This window comes from Camellia sinensis, chromosome 13 (genome assembly GCF_055761805.1).
Source record: "Camellia sinensis isolate YWXY chromosome 13, ASM5576180v1, whole genome shotgun sequence".
NCBI lineage: Eukaryota > Viridiplantae > Streptophyta > Magnoliopsida > Ericales > Theaceae > Camellia > Camellia sinensis.
Genome location: NC_138973.1, coordinates 85,644,377 through 85,661,646, shown reverse-complemented (window position 1 = coordinate 85,661,646; position 17,270 = coordinate 85,644,377). Strand labels below are relative to the sequence as shown.

The 17,270-nt window shown below is 35.3% G+C and overlaps 1 protein-coding gene across 2 annotated transcripts; it reads right to left on the bottom strand.

Moving 5' to 3' along the window:
• Positions 1–1,185: 1,185 nt before the first annotated feature.
• LOC114298925 (putative trehalase) lies at positions 1,186–16,019 on the bottom strand. 2 transcript variants are annotated; one of them, XM_082902719.1, is made up of 11 exons: positions 15,194–16,019; positions 4,346–4,465; positions 3,352–3,467; positions 3,137–3,237; positions 2,919–3,028; positions 2,710–2,782; positions 2,444–2,611; positions 2,237–2,321; positions 2,009–2,108; positions 1,675–1,888; positions 1,186–1,561 (listed from the first exon to the last, which is right to left on the bottom strand). In XM_082902719.1, exons 1-11 carry the CDS (start codon positions 15,802–15,804, stop codon positions 1,475–1,477), a joined length of 1,785 nt encoding a protein of 594 aa, XP_082758845.1. In that variant the 5' UTR covers positions 15,805–16,019; the 3' UTR covers positions 1,186–1,474. The 2 variants fall into 2 exon arrangements, with proteins under 2 accessions (XP_082758845.1, XP_082758844.1); XM_082902718.1 differs by having other exon boundaries at positions 2,237–2,324; positions 15,194–15,990.
• Positions 16,020–17,270: the final 1,251 nt, after the last annotated feature.

The following is a 17,270-nucleotide window of genomic DNA, read 5'->3' as shown; positions in this document are numbered from 1 at the left end:
CTCTCTTTATCTATATCTTTATGCCTTGGTTGTTAATCCACAATTGTGAGTTTTGGCCTTTTCATATCATTTACATGAATAAACAAACAAATTTAATGCTAATCTCCTACAGATTAGGCTTTATGGTTAAAGTGTGGTTTTTCTATTATCATTAAAGGAGATCTATTAATGACCCACCACCATCACCACCCACTAATTAAACCCTAAATTTATATGGGGGATCTTATGTGATGTCATGCATCCACAAAGCTAGAATATGAATTTTTGAGATTAGCTTATTTGACAAAAACATATTATTAAAAAGTTTCATCAGGCAACTAACTCCACTGGCTTTGGAACATTAAACCAATGCTCAGTCCAGCGCAAATCAAGAATTTGTGTCACTATCTACAACCTAATCTTTACTCCAAATTTTATGATGTTGAGCTTTTGGAATCGCGCAATCATAACCTAATCACCAAATTTGGGAGAGATCAGTAGTACCTAACATGATTTTGTTGAACTCTAATTATTCTAATTTATCCAATCATTGAATTTTGCCTCTGATTAGTGTAATCTTCTTGCAGATACTTTCATATTCTGGTGGAACCAAAATAATGGGTGGTTTGGTTTGGTGTGTTGGATAAAAAAGTTGGGCATCAAAGGGTGGTAAGTGCTGTGTAAAGCCAACTAAAGTCCCCAAATAGGGGAAAGTTCCTAGTAGATGAATTATACTAGGCAGGAAGTTGTTCTTCATGTGAATTGACCTTTCTACCCTGTCCGTAGGTAGAGTTCAGAGGTTTGTAATAGAGACTTCGCTCTATTTTGGAATATACTCAAATTCATCAAGATAATTGAAATTAGAAGAAGAGCGACATAAGGAAGAAAGCAAATTCATGGAGTAAGATCAATCCCCTGAAATCATAAATGGTAAATTAGTTATTTCAATATTGTTATAGGAAAAAGGGTGTTTTAACTGAGACAAAAATTTAACAGCTTAAGTTCATGAAACATCAATTCATAAAATATGATTCAACCATTGAAGGGAGTCAACTTTTGAACAACATAGGTAGTATGCAAGACCTACAATAATTCAACACAAACATTATTTCAAGAAACCCTTATTTCATGCAATCTGGCAATCACACAAGTAAATTATAGTATTTATAGGAATCAACTCAAAATTGACCAACACAAAACCTCAAATACTTCGAAATTTTCATTGAATTACCTTTTTCATTCCATGCATTAGCGTGTTTTGCTGACAAAGCACATAATCGCAGATTAAATCAAAATGCTATCTATTCTAGCAAGGCTCAAAATACAATGCCTTGGCCCAAATTTTGGGGCTATGGCCAGAAACAAACCTGATATACAAATAAATATATTTTTCATGTTGGTGTTTTCTATTTTTCTATTTATTATTTTTCAAGATAAAAATTCTGATATTATTAGTAGTATGCATGTCCACATGAATTGTCTTCAATTCCCTTGCTCAGTTGCAATCTATCTTCAGGTCTTGTGGCCATCCGAACTCCTCCAAGAATGCCAATACAACTCCATTCGACCACCCAAAGCCCGTCTACATTGCCAAGAAAATCAACCAAAGCCAGTTTGAGATTTTTTGCTTTAATGTGTCTCATGGTTGATTTTTAGGGAAGACTATTGACTGAAAAATATAAGAATATTTGTTACCTGGGGTATGTATTCACCACCACCTCCAAATTCTCCACATTTTTCGACATCGTATTTTTCATGCATTGCACCTGATTTCTTGTAAGCAACGTAGTTGGTTCTGATCCATCTCACAGCAATATCCTCCGCCATTGACCTTGCTTCCTTTGATCCAGACCTCGCCAAACCTTCAACAATCATGTGCTGTAGTGGTGCCCAACCATTCGGAAAGTCCCTTTACAAAAAAACATTATTGTGAGATCACATTATTACCTACAAAAGATACGATTTTCTCAACTATGTTCTTCAACAGATACGATGATCTGTTCAAGGTACATTTTAAGAGGTTAATTACCATTGTTGTCCAGAATTAGTTAGAGATGTTGCAATCCCAACTGCACGAATCAGTCCTGAACTTTGAAGACTTTGCATAACTTGCTCCACCAATGTGCAATCTTCACATATTTAAAACAATATATAGGAGATTATGTTAAATAAAACACTAAATTTATAATAATTGTTTGCACACTCAAGAGTGTTGTAAAAGGAATTGCATCTTGGATATATAACAAGTGTTACAAACCTGAGTTAAACAACTCAATCCATAGAGGAACGAAGTTTGAGGCAAATATATTCCGATTCTGGTTTGAGGCCTCCCACGTGTGACCCTGCTAAAAATGTCAACAAGAAATTGATTAGAAAAAAAAAGAAAAAAAAAAAGAAAAAAAGGGGGATATAACATGTAATCTCTGTGAGGCATGTTGTCATAGATTTCACATGAAGAAACCACCTTGCATGTAGTTCCATTGCTAAGCCAATAATCGAGCCATTGTCCCATCTCTGCATTCCAAAAAACAGAATTCATGGCTTGTTTTCTTGCTTGAGCTGCTTCTTGAAAGTGTACTGAAATGGTACAATCTCCAGTAACATTTGCTAAGAACGCTATGTCAAGTTCCATCTGAGACAACATGCAAGAGTTCATGTTATATTGTAGATAAATATATTGGATCATTGAATTCAACCAAAGCTTTATTCTAAAGGAGAATTGAATCAAACCTTAAGTATGAATGCATTTAAATCCACAGGCATAATTGATGATGTAACCAATGTTGTGAGATCAGATCCATTCCTGCAAATGAAAATCATACCATCATTATTCAATACAGAAACAAGCACGAGTATCTAGGTCCTAGAGATACAATTGTACATCTTAGTTTCCTTCAGCACACATGTTTGGGTCAAAAATGACCAAAGTGAAACACTACCTCATCCATCTTGTACTGAAATCCCACCCACTTTCAGCGGTTGAAGCCAGTTCCCTATACAGATGTTGTTTTGCGGAATCATTCATGAGCTTGGAAGCAGTTTCAATGTCCTAAGAGAAGGATTACATGTTTTTAACCTAAAAACTCAAAATATTTCTTTATGAATTATTCAGATCACACCAGTTTAAATTTAAGTTCATGGGTCAGAGAGGATATACAATAGTTGAAGATTCTGGCCTTGGTTTGTTCCACATTGCATAGTATCGACTTAAAGTGCGATTGCATCCTTCAGCATCATGAATTATCACACTATGTATTTCTGAAAACAATTTAAAACCAATGAAACCAAACTAACTTGCAAGGATTGCTAGAACAACCCAATTAAGAAGATGAACAATATATAGATGCGTGAGATTAATAAAGCTCTCAATACCTGAATTCCAAAATTTGTGTTCTTTTAGCAAGGCAGGGAGAGACTTTCTAGCAAAGTCTACATCGCCGGTCCTAGTGTATATATCATACACCATCGCACTCAGGAGTGGAGGTTCGCTGCAAAGTCCCAATAAACTACTTGTTTAACCAAAAAAATATACAAATAAACGCAAGCAAAAACAAGACACACTTACAAACCCCTACCCCCATAAACACACAAACAAAGAAAGAAAGACTGACAATTAGACCATCAATTTGGGAGCTTGAATGCAAGACTATAGCCTTCAAAATTCATTCTATTTAGTGGAGTGTAATGGTAACTATTACCCTGGTTTTTATACAATTTGAATAGGTGGTTTTGTATTGATTTCAATCCTAATAAAGGAGTATAAAATAGTTACTATTCACTAAAAACTGTAGGATCCTTAAATTCATGACCACATTGGTTGCAATGTGAATAAGCTAGTGTAAATAATTTATGAAACAACGTACGTCGTTATTATTCATGATACACAAATGCAAGTTTAATGGGTTAAGCATGGTTCATAGACATGAACTGCATCATGCATTAAATCTATTTTGCGGATGATTTTGATACTTAATTCATGAAATAAAAAGAAAAAGAAGAAAGATGCAAAAATTAGTCATCTTAATCATATATCTGTAAAATTATTCAATACCAATTCAGTAATTTAATTAGTGATTGCAAGTACCTTATGAACAGACTGGCAGTACTGGCAATTAACCAAGCATATTGCGAAGCAAATAAATGTGCTGATGTCTTAGCAAACTAAGAAGGTTGTATGACTGATGGATTGCAATTTTTTCACTACATTTCTCATTGTATTGCTAATCAGTTGTATAACATTGCCGTAGTAGGGGTTGAATACCCAGAACCATGTACTAAATTTGTTTTTAATAAGTTCCAATTAACCCAAAAACCATCCTCTAGCTAGGGCTCTCAAGAAATCAAGAAATGTTCAAAGGGACTTTACCTCCTGTTAGTGTAATATGCCCTCGCACCATTAAGAACATGCCCAAATTCATCTATCAGGGAAATGAGATTTGTCACAATTCCTTTTGCAGTCTCATACATTTTACTTGCTAGCAAACCCCTGCATGACAAATTCAAAGCCCCTCCCATTAAAAAGATGCTTGAGAACAAACTATAAAACAACCGAAAATAATGGAGACAACAAAAAAGTGTATCATGAAAATATCTCCAAGCTGTTGCCGGATGATTAGAAAAACTTAGGATCAACCGGCTGGTTGTTCGGAAGAGACTTTGAGATGATTTTCACAACCAAAAAATAAAATAAAATTCATGGTCCGTAAACAAAGGTAAAGACAACAACTGAAATAAACACTTTGACTGACCAAATCAAAATATGCAATAAAGAAACAACATATTTCAACTCAAGTAACTAAGGTACATTTTAAAAGTTAGGTAGAATAGTACATTGTAGGTATCATATAACTATAAGATAAAATTGACTAATTAGAAATATTTAGTTAATTTAGTGGCACACATTTAAATGGTTAGATGGTAAGGTTATGTTAATAATATTTAAATATATATATATATATATATATGTTAGCCCCAAGGTTATTCGAATTTAAATTCTTATTGATTTTGATTATCGACAAATATTTTGAACTCATTTATTTATTCACAGTTTCCAAAATAATATTCCATTATTGCTCTTCATTGTTTCTAACAGATGAATGCTTCAAATCTGTCATGAATATTGGTACCTCAAAAACATGGAATTAGCACATGCATGCAAAACACTATTTGTGCTTAAAACAGGTACAAGGGTCGACACCAAGACAACAAGGGTTGACACCAGAACGAAGTACACAATGCCCAAGTGTTGCAGCAACCAAGGGTCGACACCAAGAATGACAAGGGTTGACACTAAATTTCAGTATACAAGGCTCAAACAATCCAGCAACAAGGGTCGACACCAAGAATGACAAGGGTTGACACTTAATTTCAGTATATAAGGCTCAGACAATCCAGCGGCAAGGGTTGACACCAAGAATGATAAGGGTTGATACTAAATTTCAGTATACAAAGTTCAGACTTCCAGCAAACAAAGGGTCGACACCCAGTTACGAAAGGGTTGACACCAGAAACACATGGAAATCAACACAGTGAAGAAAAGAGAGCAAAGGGTCGACACCAAATCTACAGGGGTCGACACCCTTAAATCTGGGTTTCAAAAAACCTAGCCGCCTATTTAGAACTATTCTAACACAACTCAAATCTTAGCCACCTTTTCTAACCTATGCGCAGAATAGCCATCATTTCTGATTTGTGAGCGGACTTTTACGACACAATATCTTCTACTATCAGCTTCTAAGATTTGACTTATAAGCTTGTGCATTTAATGAGGCTCCACTTCAAAAGACTTGATGACAGCCTGTGCACACCCATGCTCTGCTCCATACAGCTAGAAGATATCACCCCATGATTTGCTTCAACAGCTAGAAGACTCAATCATGCTTCTCTCCAACAGCTAGAAGCCATTAAAGCTATAAATGAAGAAGCTCTCCATATCTGAAAGTACTCTTAAACACAGAAACTCTGAGCATTCAATACCTTTCATTTATCATACTCTATTGTACTTCCACTTTCATATCTGAGTGTATTAAAAAATCTCTCTGCTCTTTCACTTTCATATTTATCTTTTGAGAGAAATATTTTGTAAAAAGAGGACAGTTGTACCTCTTATTCTTATTCCCTTATTTTTGAGTGAAACACTTATAAGGTGAGGCATTTAGTTGAGAGGTCCTCAACAGATAAAGTAAATCATGTGTAAAAATCCACAAGCTAGGTGAAGCTCAGTGGTGTATTGATTCGATTTATAGTGAAGGAATTCTCAAGGAGGTACCTTGCGGAGTGGACGTAGGCCGGTGAGCCGAACCACTATATATCTTTGTGTTTGAACTCTTCTCTCCTGCTCCTCTATTTTCAGTATAATTGATTGCTTGTTGAATTTATTTACTTGATTAATTACGATCAATTTTCTAGTAATATTTTTTAATTACCCAATTCACCCCCTCTTGGGTTGCCTACCTGCGTAACAATTGGTATCAAAGCCACATCTTTAGTTTTGTGACTTAACCATCTTAGAGCCATCTATGGCAACCCCTTGCTTCTCTCTTCCTGAAGGTCAAGTCTCAAAAGAGACCACCCTTTTTCAATGGCACAAATTTCAACTATTGAAAAATCCGCATGATTATGCATATCTAATCTATTGACTATGAGGTTTGGAAAATCATCTGTGATGGTCCCAAAGTCCCTACCAAAATCATAGATGATCTGAAAGTTCCCAAACTTGAGAGTGAATGGACTAGTGCTGATTATGAAGATATTCAAGCCAATGCCAAAGCTGTTAATAAGTTGTATTGTGCACTTGATGCTACTGAGTTCAATAAAATTTGCACTTGTACAATGGCGATAGAAATTTGGGATAAACTTATTGTAACTCGTGAAGGGACTACTCAAGTCAAAGAATCTAGAGTTAGTTTGCTTGTTCACAAGTATGAGCTTTTCAAAATGAAACCTAATGAGAACATCTCCCAAATGTTCACTCACTTTAATGATATTATAAACAGTCTGAAATCTCTTGGTAAAACTTATACTAATGCAGAAGTTGTCAGAAAAGTCCTCAGGTCATTGCCGAAAAGGTAGGAGAACAAAGTTATCTCGGTGATAGAAGCAAGGGACTTATCAAAATTAAGCCTTGATGAGTTGATGGGATCTCTCCTAACTCATGAGCTCATTATGCAAGAAGGAAAGGAAGAAGAGGACAAGAACAACAAGAGAGGGTTAGCCTTCAAGTCTACCTCAAAATATCAAGAGGAAGAAGAAGATGATTCAGAGAAAGATGATGAAGAAATGGCATTTATTACCAAGAAGTTCAAAAGGTTTGTGAAGAAGAAACAAGGTGTAAGGAAGTTCTTCAGAAAAGACTTCAACAAAGATTTTCAAAAAGGTGAAAATCACAAAAAATCTGAAATTACTTGCTATGAATGCAACAAATTGGGACACTAACAATCAGAATGTCTGAAGCTCAAAAAACAATACAAGAAGGACAAGAAGAAAGCCATGATTGCAGCATGGGGAGAAGATAGTGATGAAAGCGACTCAGAAACTGAAGTTTGCAAAAATGAAGTTGCTAACATATGCTTAATAGCGCTTGGAGATGAAGTAAATGATGAACCCTTTACTTTTGATGAACTACGATCTGCTTTTGATGAATTACATGCCGAATTTAAAAAGCTTAGTTCAAAAAGTAGTTGTCAAAAGAAAATGATTTCAAGTTTATCACAAGAAAATGAATTGTTGACGTCTAAGATCAATGCTTTAGAAAATGAAGCCTTGAAAGTGGAAAAGGAGAAAGAGGTTTTAAAAGAGTCTTCCAGAAAATGAGATTCTAAAAAAGGAGAAAGTTGTTTTAACTGAAAACATAGAAGACTTGAAAAATGTTCTTTCAAAATTTACTCAAGGTAGAGATACCTTAGACCAAATTCTTAAGAGTCAAACTCAAACCTTTGGAAGAGCTGGGATTGGATATAAACCATTTTCAAAAGTGAAGAATCCCAAAAAGATTTTTGTTCATGCAGTATCTAGTCATTCTTATCTCACATAGTATCTAGTCATTTTCATCTCACATGTCATTAGTGTGGTAGAAAAGGACACATCTCTCTTTCATGCCCTATTAAGAGAAATTTGTTTGTTAGAATGAAAAAGCAGTGGGTTCCCAAAAACACTTCAAATCCATGGACCCAAGAAATAATGGGTACCAAAAGGCCAACAAAAATCTGATTTTTGCAGGTGTGCTTTAGGTCAAAAGCCGGCAACAACCAGTGGTAGCTCGACAGTGCGTGCAACCAGTGGTAGCTCGACAGTGCGTGCTCAAGGCACATGACTTACGATAAAGCGATGTTCTCAACCCTTAAATCCAAAGGAGGTCATGTAACCTTCGAAGACAATAGTAAGGGAAAGATCATCAGTGTAGATAGTATTGGTAAAACTTCTTCACCCGTTATCGAGAATGTATTGCTTGTTGACGGATTGAAACATAACTTGCTTAGTATTAGCCAAATGTGTGATAAAGGTAATTGTGTTACTTTTGAAAAAACTCATTGCACTATTAAGAATTCTGTTGATAACAAAGTGCTTTTTGTTGGTCATAGGCATGAGAATGTGTATGTATTTGGTTTGCATAGTTTATTTTCCAATCATGATGTTAAGTGTTTATCTGCTATTAATGAATTAGGTTGGTTATGGCATAGAAGGTTAGGACATGCTCATATGGACTTGCTTTCAAAACTTTTAAAATTTGATTTAGTTGTTGGTTTACCAAAAATTGATATTGAAAAAGATAGACTTTACGATGCTTGTCAACAAGGTAAACAAACAAAAATTCTTTCAAATCCAAAAATGTTATTTCTACATATAGACCTCTTCAATTGTTGCATATTGATTTGTTTGGACCATCTAGGACTTTAAGTCTTGGTGGTAAATGTTATTGTTTTGTTTGTGTGGATAATTATACTAAATTTACTCGGGTGATTTTCCTGGAACATGAAAGTGATATTTTCTCTGCATTCTCTGCTCTTTGTAAACGTATTCGAAATGTGATTAGTCTTGCTATTTTGAAGCATCAGAAGTGATCATGGCAGAGAATTTGATAATGATGAGTTTATTCTATTTTGTAATGAGCATGGCATTGATCATAATTTTTCTGCTCCTCGAACTCCTCAACAAAACGGTGTGGTTGAAAGGAAAAATAGAGTTCTTGAGGAAATGGCTCGCACTATGCTTTGTGAAAATGATTTGCTTGGATATTTTTGGGTGGAAGCCGTGAATACAACTTGCTATGTTGTTAATTGTGCCATGATTAGACCCGTTATCAAGAAAACCCCATACGAATTGTGGAAAGGTAGAAAACCCAACATTGGACATTTGCGTGCTTTTGGTTGTAAATGTTTTGTACTCAATAACAATAAAGATAATCTTGGTAAGTTTGATGCTAAATCTATGTCAAGCCAAATATATCAAGGATCTCCTCAACAGATTTGAAATGAACTTATCCAAGCCTGCAGCAACTCCAATGAGCACATTGATTAAAATCGACAAAGATGAGCAAGGTAAACTGGTAGACAAAAAGAAATATCGTGGTATGATTGGTTCTTTACTTTATCTAACTGCTAGTAGAGCCGACATAATATTTAGTGTTTGTATGTATGCACATTTTCAATCTGCTCCAAAAGAATCACACATCACCGCAGTGAAACTTGTTTTTAGATATCTTGTTGGTACTCCACATTTGGGTCTTTGGTACCCTAAAAAAATGTTTTTGACCTTTATGGTTAATCGGATGCCCACTTTGCGGGATGTAGACTTGATAGAAAAAGCACTAGTGGAACTTGTCATTTTCTTGGAAATTCACTCACTTCATAGTTTTGCAAAAAATAAAATTCTATTGCTTTATCAACCGCTGAAGCGGAATACATTGCTACCGCTAGTTGTTGTGCTCAAATGCTTTGGATGAAACAATTTCTTGATTTTGGACTTCTCTTTGATCACATTCCTATTAAATGCGATAACACTAGTGCCATAAATCTTTCAAAAAAATCCTATACAACACTCACGCACTAAACACATTAAAATAAGGCATCACTTTTTACGAGATCATGTACTTAAATGTGACATCAAACTCGAATTTGTGCCAACAAGCCATCAATTGACTGATATTTTTACCAAGCCTCTCAATGAGGAACAATTCTACTTTATTCGAACTAAACGCTTGGCATGTTAAATATTCCTATGTGATGTTAATATATGTGTTCTTATGCTGTTATGTGAAATTTGCATTGAAAAATACTATTTTTGGTCTTTCAGGACCCTTAAGGGTTGACCCCCTACTCTATAGGGTCAACACCCTATGAACTAGTTCTATGCTTCCCTTGATAAGGGTCGACACCCTTCTTCGTAGGTGTCGACACCAGATGTGTTTTGGTTCACTACTTTCTAGGGTCAACACGTCTCTTCGAAGGTGTCAACACCTGATGGTGTTTAAGGTTACTGTTTTTTAGGGTCGACCCCCTTCATCGTGAGGGTCGACATCTGCCTTTGGCCAAGGCTTTGTCGCGAGGTCTCTTTAGCTTCTAAGGGTCGACCCCTCTTTTCGCGAGGGTTGACACCATCTAAAGGGTATATATACCGAGCGACCCTTTTCTATTCTCTTGCGACACCACTCAAAGCCCTAGCCCTAGCCCTAGCCCTAGCCCTAGCCCTAGTCCTTTTCCTTTTTCCTATTCCGGCAATTTCAACCGGCAATTCCCATTCCATTTTCCCTTCTCCTCTCTCGCGATCTCTCCCCCTCATCCTCCATGGATTCTCAAGCTTCTCCATTTGCCCCATCTCAGAAATGATCTCGCACCTCCACCACTTACACCGCTATCCCTGTGACTTCCAATCTTCCTATTCTTCAATTCAAGAACAATGACTGCAAATCGGCCTTCAACAAGGATTTTAATTTGCATAAGGTACTTTCTGGTCACACTATTGACATCGATTTCTTTGAAAAGCATTTTATTCCAGTCAAAACATGGTTTGATACTCAGAAATGGTCCTCTCTCTTAAAACTTGACTGTGCTGTTTATCCAACCCTCATTAAAGAATTCTTTGCAAATCTTTCATATAATGAGGAATCTTCTCCCAATACTTCAGATTGTTTTGTGAAGGGTGTCTCTTTCACTTGGAAACCCTCTATTGTTAACTCTATTCTGAAAACCTCTAATGATGGCCATAGAGTTTCCCCTTCTGTTAGCATAAACCCACCAAATTACACACATCTCACTGGACTGAAATTTCTCACTAACAATCCAACCCTAGACCATCACATTTCTGTTGCTGGAAAAGATCTTTCATTGGAACTAAGGCTCTTGCATCAAATCATCCCACACAATATCATTCCTCGGTCTGGTCGTTTTGATGCTATTACCTTTGGTCATACTTTTCTTATCTGGGCCTTATCCACTGGTTACCTCACTGATTTTGGGTATTTGGTATGTCACTGTATTATCAATGCACACAAACAAAACAACCAAGCCCTTCCCTGCGGGATGATTTTCAACAAAATTTTCAAACATTTTAAAATCGATCTCAAAGGTGAAGAAAATGTTTCCCCAAGACTCGGCCAGTTATGGCTCTGAAACACTGAGCCACAGGGGGTTTTCTTTAATTGATAATGTGTGGACCAAGACCAAAAAACATGACTCTGCCCTTGCTCCTTGCAATCCTGCTCCATCTCCTTCCACTCTACCTAGCCCTTCCTCCCTTCAATTCTCCACTCTTGGTCCTTCCTCCTCTACTCCTACACCACCTTCTGACCTCTTCTCTCTCTCTCTCAAAATTGATCACCTTGATTCTCTTGTTCAAGGTCCTTTATTCGTTGGGATTGCTGAACTTAATTCGAGGCTTAACAACCTCAACCTGAATCCTCAATCCACTCCTGCTTCTGATCTTCCATCATCCTCCCATTCTGCCTCCGCTTTATCCTCTTCTGCTCTGGAACGAAAAGTGGATCAGTTGGTTTCTTTAGTTCAACAACTTCTTTCTCAGCAGATGAACATGCAGCATGATATCAGCAGGATGAAGATTCAGCAGGCTCAAGCTATGGAAGCTGCAAAGACCAGTGTTGAAAGGATGGTCATCGCTGTCTATGGGCTCAAGCACTCCAATGAAGAATTCAAACAGATTTTCCAACAGCGATGGGACGACGACCCTGGCAAACAAATTCGCAAGTTTCTGCTTTGGTTCGCACAAGGGTGGCGTGAAGTAGCATCTCATTGGCCTCGCACTCCTCCACCTTTTTGCTAGACTTTGCTCTTCTTTTTGATGATGCCAAAGGGGGAGAAGTGTTTAGATGTTTTTGATGTTGTTTCTGCTGTAATTAAACTAATGTTTTGTTGAAATTCCTAACTGTTAAGTTTTTGTTGACAACGGGGAGAAATATTTAGTTTGGTGATGTACATGGTAAATTGTCTTACGTATAGTCAGTTATTTTTGAATGACAACCAAATGAGAATGGTTTTTGATTTGAATGAATTTGTAGTATAGCTATTTTGAAAGGTTAGTTGTTATGCTCGTCAAGATTTATCTTGCTAAACAACTTTTATGAATTTGAACTTAGATAATTACATTGTTGAAATATGACTTCTTATTATAAAATAAAAAAAAAATTTGTTTATGATTCAAAGGGGGAGAAGAACCTGCGCTGTTGGTACAAGAGCTTGTGATTTCATTCAATGAAATTAAAGCAATAACAATTCATATTTGCTATTGATCCAATGCACATTGACGGGGGGAGTATTGCTATACTTAAGCTTGTTCTATTTATGCAAAATTCTTATGCATTTATATTGAGTTTTGACTTGAAAATGATTTGGCCATGAAGCCCTCTTTATAGGGGAGTTTTCGATCTCAATTTCTAAATTCTTTATTTCACAAAACTCTTTGAAAAACACTTATTAATGTCTTTGTTTTGAAACTCATACTTTGAAAACTTTTCATTTATTTGTCACCATCAAAAAGGGAGAGATTGTTAGCCCCAAGGTTATTCGAATTTAAATTCTTATTAAATTTTGATTATTGACAAATATTTTGAACTCATTTATTTATCCAAAGTTTCCAAAATAATATTATATTATTGCTCTTCATTGTTTCTAACAGATGAATACTGCAAATCTGTCATGAATATTGGTACATCAAAAACATGGAATTAGCACATACATGCAAAACACTATTTGTGCTTTAAATAGGCACAAGGGTCGACACCAAGACAGCAAGGGTCGACACCAGAATAAAGTACACAATGCCTAAGTGTTGTAGCAACCAAGGGTTGACACCAAGAATGACAAGGGTTGACACTAAATTTCAGTACACAAGGCTCAGACAATTCAGCAGCAAGGGTCGACCCTTTCAGACAATCCAGTAGCAAGGGTCGACACCAAGAATGACAAGGGTCGACACTTAATTTCAGTATATAAGGCTCGGACAATCCAACAACAGGGGTCGACACCAAGAATGACAAGGGTCGACACTAAATTTCAGTATATAAAGTTCAGACTTCCAGCAAACAAAGGGTTGACACTCAGTTATGAAAGGGTCAACACCAGGAACACCTAGAAATCAACACAAAGAAGAAAAGAGAGCAAAGAGTCGACACCAAATCTACAAGGGTCAACACCCTTAAATCTAGCCTAGCCACCTATTCAGAACTATTCTGACACAACTCAAATCTTAGCCGCTTTTTTTGACCTATGCGCAGAATAGCCATTGTTTCTGATATGTGAGTAGACATTTTTGACACAATATCTTCTAGTATCAGCTTCCAAGATTTAACTTAAGAGCTTATGCATTTCAAGTGGCTCTACTTCCAAAGACTTGATGACAGCTTGTGCACACCCATGAACTGTCCCATACAGCTAGAAGATATCACCCATGACCTGCTCTAACAGCTAGAAGACTCACCCATGCTTTTCTCCAATGGCTATAAGCCATTGAAGCTATAAATGAAGAAGAACTCCATATCTAAAAGAACTCTCTAACACAAAAACTCCGAGCATTCAATAACTTTCATTTATCATACTCTATTGTACTTCCACTTTCATATTTGAGTGTATTAAAAAATCCCTCTGCTCTTTCACTTTCATATTTATCTTTGGAGAGAAATATTTTGCAAAAAGAGGACAGTTATACCTCTTATTCTTATTCCCTTATTTCTAAGTGAAACACTTGTGAGGTGAGGCATTTCAACGGATAAAGTAAGTCCTATCTAAAAATCCACATGCTAGGTGAAACTCAGTGATGTATTGATTCGATTCATAGTGAAGGAATTCTCAAGGAGGTACCTTGAGGAGTGGACGTAGGCCGGTAAGACGAACTATAAATCTTTGTATTTGAACTATTCTCCCCTTCTCCTCTATTTTCGGTATAATTGATTGCTTTCTGAATTTATTTACTTGATTAATTGCAATCAATTTTTTGCTCATTTTTTAATTATCCAATTCACCCCCTCTTGGATGGCCTACATGGGTAACAATATATATATATATATATATATATTCAACCAATCATTTTGAGATTGTATATTTGAAAAAAAATTCAAAAACGCTGAAAAATCATGTTAGGACTTCGAAGCTCCCAACTACTCTTGTACAAAAAATACTATGCTATAGCAATATATATAGATCACTCACCAGCATTTAAAGGTCTTTAAAAGGTTGTTATTTTAATTTTTTACAAAAAAAAGTACAGAAAAAGAGGAAGATGCAATTGAATATTTCAACTTTTTAGTTATTTTAGCCCAAAAAAAAAAAAAAAAACCAACCCCAAATAGGCCCTTAAGATTAGATTAGATTAGGTTAAAGTTGGATTCAGTTTGTGCTATTGGAATCACCTCACTTTTGTTGTTGATAGAAATCATTCATACCTTTGACAACATTAAATCCTAACTTTTTTTTTTGGATTAAATCCTAGCTTTTATAGGTATGCAGATTGATCCTATTCAAAATCATATTTGGATTCATTCATCAAAGTCCCATATATGGGATGACAAAATAGTAATCAAATCAAAATTAGTTTTATTGTTTATATTGTTGACAAAGTTGAGGACTTTCCACACCAAAAACACACGACTCTTCCAATTCGGACAATGTAGGTAAACCATAAAATAAATAATTAAAAAAACAATTCATATCACTTTTTCCTTCAGGAATTTTCTCGGCAACCAAACAGAAAACAAATCAAAACAACTCACCTTATTACCCAGTAAGAATCCCAATAGTAAACCTCTCTAAACCTCGACCCGGGTATTATCACCGGTTTAGTCAATGGAAGCAGAGTATGAAACTCGGGCCGGTCCAAGACCCGGTCCGACACTTTCCGGCTCAAATTCTTCCATAGCGAATGAACCTCCAAAGCCCAAGCCCGAACCTCCCGGTTCAAAACCTCCGGCAAAAAACCCTCCGGTTCGGGCACGAAATCGACCGGTTCAGTATAAACCAAATCTTCTCCAGCACCATTGAAGTAGCTCTGAATAAACCCATTAAAATCGGTAACCGATACAGATCCATTGGGGGTCCTTGGAAGATCATCGAATGCGTTTTGGGTAATTGAGAGATTGGATTTTAATGAAAGATCTACGTAGAGTTTTGGGTCGAAGTTTTTTGGACCCAAGGTGTTGAGTGCAGTCTTTTGGAGAATTTCAAGAAAGGTGATTAATGGAGTTTTGGCGACTACTGGGCCTGAGTTAGAACATGTCGAAGTTGGAGTTGGAGTTGACATGGGTATGGATGTGAAGATGAGAGAGAGGATGAAGATGATGAAGATAGAGAAAGGGTGGGGGATTATGGGATTAAAGCTTGCCATTTTTTAATGGTTGAAGAAGACATTGTGATCTGCGTATATATATAAATACGATATGAAGAAGAATGATTGCAGAAGAAGAAGAAGCAGAAGAGGAGGCCGGCACTGGGTTGGCTCGGTTTGGAAGCTTTGATTTTGGATGTTTCGATGAGTACTCTGTCATGAATTCTGGTAGAGCCTTTCTTAGGTGTGCAGTGCACGCCATGTGCACCCCAGTTGTTTGGGGGACGTCAATTTAGGATTTGATTAATAATTTAATAAAATTATTAATTTGATATTTGGTTAAATAATTAAAAAATTATTAATTTGATATTTGGTTAAATAATTAAAATATGAATTAATAATTTATTTGGATATTGTATTTTAAATATGATGAATTATTCAAACTCACATAGGAGTAATATATAAATTAAAGGAGTAAATCAAAGTCTGGACTATTAGTCCCTCTTTATAATCCAAACTCAATCCAAACATAGGTTATGATACACAATTCAAAGGGGTTCGTAGTCATAAGACTATTAGTCATGCGAATGCTAATGTAACCTAATCCAGTTCGTCCAAACAAACATGACTTTATGCTTTTAGGTTATACAAATTCGTGTTAAGATTTATATAAAATAATGTTAAAACTTATATATTGGTGACCGGCAAAGCAAGCCACCATACAGGTAAAATTAATAAAATAATAAGTTATACTATATACGTGTAAATAATTTAAAAAATATATATACACCTTGCTTGGTTTTTAGTTTTTCAAAACACTTTTCAGAAAATTCTACTTTCTTATTTTCCGTGTTTTTTTGTTTTTACTGAATTTTTTTAATATTTTAAGCAATTTTTTTTTTACTTTTTAAACACACCTAACATAAATACACTTAAAAAGTAAAAAAATTATAAAAAAACCTTTTAAAAATTTACTAAATACCAAAAATATAAAAAAATACAAGAATTCAGTATATTTTTTATATTTTTATGTATTTATTAACTTTTTAAAATATTTTTTCACAAATTTTTTACTTTTTAGATACATCTAAGTAAGGTGCATCTAAAAAAGTAAAAAAAAATGTTTAAAATTTAAAAAATATTCACTAAAAATAAAAAAACACAAAAACCAAAAAAGTCAATTTTCAAAAAACTTAATCCAGAAAACTCAAACCAAACACAGTGATAAGTTTTCACAAAAATATGTAAGTACATTCACAAAATACAAAAGTTTCACAAAATACATAACTTTTCACAAATCACGTAAGTGATTTTACAAAAACCCGTAAGTTAACACAAACCTTGGGTAAGTTTTTACAAAATTCGTAAGTTTTCATAAATCACGTAAGTTATTTTACAAAAATGTGTAAGTAAACACAAAAATAGATAACTGTGTTAAGAAAAATTAAATTTTTACAAAATGTATAAGTTTTCACAAATCATGTAAGTTACTTCACAAAAACGCATAAGTGAACACAAAAATGGAT

Coding starts and splice junctions, on each gene's coding strand:
- LOC114298925 (XM_082902718.1), bottom strand. CDS start 15,804: ATGGCAAGCTTTAATCCCATAATCCCCCACCCTTTCTCTATCTTCATC. Junction 4,466..15,193: donor GATTCTTACTGGGTAATAAG/GTGAGTTGTTTT, acceptor TTTGTCATGCAG/GGGTTTGCTAGCAAGTAAAA. Junction 3,238..3,351: donor ACACAAATTTTGGAATTCAG/GTATTGAGAGCT, acceptor AATTGTTTTCAG/AAATACATAGTGTGATAATT.